Genomic DNA, 6,773 nt, shown 5'->3' with positions numbered 1-6,773 from the left:
TTGTTAAAAAATAAAATTAAAAAAAATATAAACTTAAAACAAAAAATAAAATCAAGCGAATCTCCTATCAGGTTGATATTTTAAATTCATGATTTATTAAATTATTGATTTAGGTTCAATCAAAAAGTTTAATTTAATGTTAATTTTTCAAAGTAAAAAATAATAATAAAAAATAAAGGATAATGAAATAAGGATGAAATTATAAAAAAATAAAGAATTTTTAAAATAGTCTTAAACAAAATAATAACAATAAAAAAATAAAATCAAATTTAACAAATTAAAAAATTAAAGAGGGATGATTTTTTTTTTAGTTTTATAAGATAACTCAAATGAGAAAATATCAATTGAAATAATAAGGATTAAATTTAAAAAAAAAAATTAAAAGTTGTTGTGAAATTTTAAAAAGTTAAATGCACAGATCAAGAAAAATTAAAAAAAACAAATTAATGCCAAACCAGAGCAAATTATGCCACACAAGCTACGTGAAAAGGTAGGCCTCTCTGTGACGAATTAAAAAGCACAAAAAAAAAAAAGTAAGTGAGGTTCTGATCTAGCGGTGGGAGGGGCTTGTCCCCTTTCTCTATACCTGGATTCGAACCTCATCATGCACGCTTGTCACCCCCGCGGTGCCTTACCTGCTCACTGGGCTTGGTTTTACCCCATGCATTGGGAAGGGAACTACACATCACGCACCGCCTAGTAAAGTAGAACCTACCATGACGAAACAAAACACGTCATAAAAGGTTATTTTAGTCATTGCACGCGCTACCCAGAAGCTGGCCCGAACATCCCCCTTAGATCAAAAAAAAAAAAAACACCAAAAAAGGGTTGTTTTTGGTTATTATTTTTGGTTGCATAAAAAGATAGGCCTCTCTGTGATGAATTGAAAAACACCAAAGAAGGGTTGTTTTTGGTTGTTACAGGTAGCTTGACGCATGGCTTAAATATTAAAAAATGACTTGCTTGCTAGCGTGCGTCCATAATTTTTTTTTTATATTTATTAAAATATTAAATTACCTTTAAAAATAAGACCACATGATAAAAAAAAATAAAATCAAACACAATAAAAGTGCAAATAAAACCCTGGATACAAGGTATTTTTTTTTTTTTAATTTTAAGGAAAACAAAACCATTCTCCTGTGATGTGAAAAATAAAATATCAAAAAAGCTTTTAGACCTAAGTAAAATATTTTTTTCTTGTAAAAATAATTAAGTAATTGTGACATAAAAAACATGACCGATTAATTTTAAAATAATCAATGCATCTTGTAAAATGATCTAATTGTCTCCAATAGACAGTTTAGTTTTTGTAGAAATATAAAATAATAATTTTACTATTTTAATCTGCAATGAATTTTTACTGTGTTTTCTTTTTTCCGCTGGTTTTAGGATAATGTTAATTTTCTACTTGGGCTTTATACACTTGTGGGCTCGAAGTAAAAAACACACTAATATTTCAAGAAGTTTCCTTGATCGACGGAAGCAGTGCCGAGGAGGCGAGAGAACGGTTAGCTAGCGCGAATGGACGAGAGGCGATGGAGAAGACATGGGAGGGGACAAGCACAAGCTTCGCTACTTCCTTTACGGACACCAACACGACCATCTCGTACTACTTTATCCAACACAGTATCTTGCTGCTACTGCGATTACAAAATTTCTGCCTTAAACACCTCTCTCTATCATTTTGGACGGAAACAAGCCAAGTTGTTAAAGATTTGGTTTTCAATCGGCGTCGGCTTTAGCCTAACTGCACTCCTTGGAGTCACTTTGGTATTATACTATTAAACGCGATAATCCTCAATTCTTTAATCACTCTTAACCTGCAAAATGATCATCCCATTTCTTTTCTTCTCTTTTTATGATGATGGGAATTGGCAGATTCTTGTGTGGGAATTAGGAAACATTCTGCACCTATTCCACGGAAGCAGCGATCTTTCGAGTTCTTTACTATTTGGGTTTTCTCCTCAGGTTAGCTAGTAGCAACTGGTTTTTGTTTGACATATATATATATATATATGTATATGTACTTATTGAGATTCGTAGCTACTTTACTTGAATGCAGGTGTATGGTTCGAGGTTATCTGTTGCGGATGCTGGTTATTTGTTGCTTTCTACTTTGATTTCTGTATCAGTCCACGAGTTCGGGCATTCCATCGCGGCTGCAAGGTCACTTTTATCTGTTTTATTGCTCTCTAATCAGTCTCACACTCTCATTGAAAGTTAAAATAGATCCCAATGAAGCCTCTGTAACCACCAAAAGTTAGCAAATAAAGCAGAAAAATAATATCTACATGTTTGAACCGGCCAAGTGTCTAGTCTTGGAATCAGAACTCAAATGTTTCTTGTATTTATTTGCATATGTGACTGATTAATAAAGGATAGTGAAAGTGGATAAATTTATGAATCTCAAATTTTAGATTTGAATATGCAGAAGGCTAGATTCTCATGCTTGGTACTGTAGGCACCTTTTCATCCGGAAGCAGTGAGGGCATACCGACGGAGTACATCGCTATTTTCCTTGCAGTTCTGTTTCCTGGTGCTGTGGTTGCTTTGAATTATGAGTTGCTTGAGGAGCTACAACCATTTACTGCACTTCGTGTGTACTGTGCTGGTGTTTGGCATAACGCTGTGGTATGCTTACTTTGTATTATGATTATCATATTTATTTTTATATGCAATTATCTGGGTATAGTATTGTTCATCGAGACATTGCTTAGTAAGATTTCATAACCTTTTTTTTTTATTTAATTGAACAACTGTTTTTTTCATGCTATATCTAATTGACACATATGACATGGTTTCATAACTTAAAAATCGCTGTAGTGTTGTGCAGTTTGTGCACTGGTGTTATTCCTCCTGCCCTTGATCTTGTCTCCCTTTTACATACATGGTGAAAGCCCCATGGTATGATACAGACATCTTTACTGGTTTACATTATATACGATGGTGTGTATGCACACACAATTTTCCTTCCCACTTATAGCATATGTACTGATTACTTGGAATAGGTTTTGGATGTACCTTCTGCCTCTCCTTTGTCTGGCTATCTGTCTCCTGGGGATGCAATTGTATCTTTGGATGGAAAACGCATCCATAATGATCAGGAATGGATGGAGACCACTGTTTTAATAGATGAACAGACACTTCAAAGTTCAAATCTTTCAAAAAGTTCTGAAGGTCTTGCGACAGTTCATCAAATGAAGGGTTACTGTGTCCCTACTTCTATGATAGAAGAAAGCAATGAGATGCTTTTCATAGAAAATCAATCCGCCTGTCCTGATGACCTTACTGAATTTGTAGCTGTTCAATGCTTCAATTCAAGCAAATCAGATAATGTCAATATTGAAGATGGTATAAGCCAAAGACAGAGGAGGCACTGCTTGAATGCTAAGGATGTTGTCAAGCTTAATAAATGTGGTGATGGTTGGGTTACAGAGATAACCAAAGGAAGTAGTTGCTTGTGTTCACAGGTACACATCAGACATTTTCTAGCATTACCTGAATCAAAACCCTTTGATGTCAATCATTGATGTCATAATATCTATAGCTGGATTTTCTTATTGGTTTAACTTATTTTCGTAAGGGCCACTGTGTGGTATGAAATTGCACATTGTCATTGCCTTTGTTTATCACATTAATTTGAAAGAAGATGTAGTAGTTTAATTTTAACTGCAACTTCGTTCACTTTGGCATTGCATTTAGGAGGAGTACTGCTTAAACCCTGTTCCACTTCCAGGGTCAATATGGGTTGAGATCACCTTTGCAAGCCCTTATTCTCCAGAATGCCTGCAACTTGGAAGAAATTCATTTCCAGCTTCTGGAGCTTCAGACTTTTCAGAGCATAAATGTGGTGGGACTTTTGTTTTTGTTGGTGATCTGATCTCGATGGCACATTCAGTTAGGTTAACAGCATATCAACCTCGTTGGGGATTTTCTTTCAGTGCACACCTTCCTAACATTCTGGAAAAGAGCTTAATGTACACATTCCACGTCTCTCTTACCCTAGCCCTCCTCAACAGTTTGCCGGTAATTTCTTGCTATTTTAAATTTTGTTTCAAGTGCTTAAGCTCAGTAGCTTTCGTGTGTACCAGGGGGGTTGGTTTGGTGGCCCGTTATGTCTTGATGCATGTGAATATAAATAAGATATCCATATGTACAAGTATGGAAAGTTAATATGAGGTCATTTGATTCACATACCAACTATCCACAACCTTAAAGTCCGTAGAGCTGAGTTACTTTGTCTAGAAGAAATTTTATGCTATCCAGTTATTTCAATTTGAAAAATGACTACATAAGCTTTTCTAAGGGATAAAATCAAAGGTTTGTGGTCCTACCGCTGCTTGTCTTTGATCCTCAATGTATATAGAAGCGATGTTGTGCTTCGCATAAGTAACACCTAAGGACAGAGAAGGGGATGGATTAGAAGAAGCATGGGAGGAGGGGCAGGTATCAGTGGGATGCATTGCAAGTGACAGGTGAGGGAGGAACAGGCATTAGGCGGCATGCATGTGCTTAGAGATGTGGAACTTGCAAAGAGAGAGTAAGGGTATATAGTGTGAGGGGATTCCGAAAGATATTTTTTTTATTGATGTTACAGTTTTTCATGTTCATATGTGTTCTGATCAGAAAACATGTCCTGCATAATTGACCAGAAGATAACACCAACTTAGGTGAATTTGGTTTCAGCTCGTTTATATATATTCAAGTGTTAAGTTACAATCTGATATACTTGACACGAGATAAATACAAGTAGAGAGCTAATTATCTTTACCCACAACACTAACTGTGATAGGGATTATCTTTAGCTAGACTTCTGTTATTGGTATCCTTCGCATGCTTAGCGGCTTCTTCTTCCGCCTTGCTAAGTACATCTGCTTGCTGTCCTAATAAGCATGTAAGAGCTTTACACAATAAAACTACTTGGTCTAACCAACTTGGCAATGAGTCTACTCAACTAATAAAAACTTCCATGCATTACCTGCTTCTTCTGCCACATCCCACTAATTCATTCTTCAACTCTACCTCAATGCCTCAACTTCCCATGCAGAGTAAGAACCTGCTACATGTACTAAAACCATGTGGTGTCCTATAGTTTGAGTGTTGAGAATGGAATTTTGAAATGCACTTATACGCATTGTTGCTGAAGGCAATTACTTGACAAAATGCTGCTTCTAATTCGTTTTTTGTGCATGTTTATGCGTGACGTTATCATGATTATCTTTCGGAAGTGGGATTTGGAGACTATTCTGATGAATAGACTTCTTGGTGCTCATAAAGTTTTCAGTATTAAAACATATTATTGTAGGTATACTTTTTGGATGGAGAATCAATTTTGGAGGTAGCTCTCTGCCACTTCACATCATTGAGCCCAAGGAAAAGGGCAAAAGTTATGCGAGCCTGTCTTTTAGGAGGGACTCTTATTTCCACCCTAGCCTTTATGAGGATCTTCATCAATTTTTGGTAATTAACAGGTAAGCAGTACTAATGTTGATTTTCAAAGACTACTTGTGCTTTGCTTCTGATTATTTGTTGGCCTTCATGATTTTTGAACTGCCATTACAAGTTTTAGGAGGTTATAAGCTTTGAGTTATCCTATATATGGAGAATATCTGCTACCCCCTTGGGGCTATGTTTGGCTTTGTAGAAATATAGGTTGTAACAGACTCTTGTTATAAACATAAGTTCATAGTTTAGATGTTCTTGTCAATGCACGCTTTCCTTTCAGCCGAAACATCAATGTTTTTCCTGTATGAAATTATTCCCGTCTACTCTAGAAACAAGGGAAACAGACCAAACAGCAACCTTCGGCTCTGCCTGATTTTGGCCATTGCCTGACTGCTATCCAAATTTACAGAGCAAATGTGTAAATGGGTTTTAGTTATTTTGTAGTGATAGCGTTTAGCCAGTCAAGAGTAAGCTTTTAGTTTTCAGTAAACTTAAACATATAAGATATTCACAGGAGTGTAAACGACATTGATAAACCCAACTAATATGGCCCTTTTCATGGTGGTACTGTTGCGTGCAGGTCATCTAAACTTGCGGATCAGAATCCATGGAGAGCATACTCTGAAAATATAAAAGAACCTTCTGACCACAAGTGCTGGATGCTATGCTTCGAAATCAATTTCTCTTGCTGCTTAATCACCCTTTTCTTCCATTCCAGTAGGAAACATCAAGGTTGGCGCTGTTATCATTGATTTTTGCTGGATATTGGGTTAGCTTGTGAGCTAGAACTAAGATAGAAAAAGGGATCTTTTGACATTCTATATTGCATAGCGGGGATATATGAAAAATGACTATGATCTGGCTCATCGCTGTGCTGCTCTGAACACTCGTTTCTCTGCAACAACAAGAGAACAGAAAATATGATTCAACGCTGATGAATATTCAATAGGATGTTCTTGTGAGGTTTGTTAATAGCATCCCTGTTTTCTTATATTTTCTGAGTGGGATTTTGAGAAATTTTGTATTGATTTTGATGCATGATATGTAGTATCTATGACTTGGATTTTTACCACATGAGATAATACTGCTGTGTGTTCAGAAGGATGATGGAATCATACTGGCTGCGTGCTTGACCATGGACATCTGCCTTAAAGAAATCCTGTTTCGTATAGTAGTACTGTTAAAACTGGACCGTGGCATTGGAGACAAAGCTACACGTCGTTGGGAGGCTGAGCTCGGCCCATGTTAACTCCAAGGACGACAATAATTCCAATTCCGCTACTTAAGCCTGTGGGCCTTTAATGATGAAAGATTGTATGCCCTAAAAA

The 6,773-nt window shown here is 36.3% G+C and overlaps 1 protein-coding gene across 3 annotated transcripts; it reads left to right on the top strand.

Moving 5' to 3' along the window:
• Positions 1-1,436: 1,436 nt before the first annotated feature.
• LOC105124115 (membrane-bound transcription factor site-2 protease-like) lies at positions 1,437-6,443 on the top strand. 3 transcript variants are annotated; one of them, XM_011023977.1, is made up of 9 exons: positions 1,437-1,770; positions 1,879-1,968; positions 2,063-2,166; positions 2,484-2,631; positions 2,824-2,904; positions 3,009-3,470; positions 3,703-4,026; positions 5,306-5,471; positions 6,026-6,443. In XM_011023977.1, exons 1-8 carry the CDS (start codon positions 1,522-1,524, stop codon positions 5,462-5,464), a joined length of 1,617 nt encoding a protein of 538 aa, XP_011022279.1. In that variant the 5' UTR covers positions 1,437-1,521; the 3' UTR covers positions 5,465-5,471; positions 6,026-6,443. The 3 variants fall into 3 exon arrangements, with proteins under 3 accessions (XP_011022279.1, XP_011022280.1, XP_011022281.1); XM_011023978.1 differs by lacking the exons at positions 5,306-5,471; positions 6,026-6,443 and having other exon boundaries at positions 3,737-3,963; XM_011023979.1 differs by lacking the exons at positions 1,437-1,770; positions 1,879-1,968 and having other exon boundaries at positions 2,078-2,166; positions 2,432-2,631; positions 6,026-6,378.
• Positions 6,444-6,773: the final 330 nt, after the last annotated feature.

Source organism: Populus euphratica, unplaced genomic scaffold, assembly GCF_000495115.2.
Source record: "Populus euphratica unplaced genomic scaffold, PopEup_1.0 scaffold4.1, whole genome shotgun sequence".
NCBI lineage: Eukaryota > Viridiplantae > Streptophyta > Magnoliopsida > Malpighiales > Salicaceae > Populus > Populus euphratica.
The sequence above is the reverse complement of the archived record's forward strand: the minus strand, read 5'-3'. Positions and strand labels throughout refer to the sequence as shown.

Coding starts and splice junctions, on each gene's coding strand:
- LOC105124115 (XM_011023977.1), top strand. CDS start 1,522: ATGGACGAGAGGCGATGGAGAAGACATGGGAGGGGACAAGCACAAGCT. Junction 1,969..2,062: donor TATTTGGGTTTTCTCCTCAG/GTTAGCTAGTAG, acceptor ACTTGAATGCAG/GTGTATGGTTCGAGGTTATC. Junction 2,167..2,483: donor CATTCCATCGCGGCTGCAAG/GTCACTTTTATC, acceptor ATCCGGAAGCAG/TGAGGGCATACCGACGGAGT.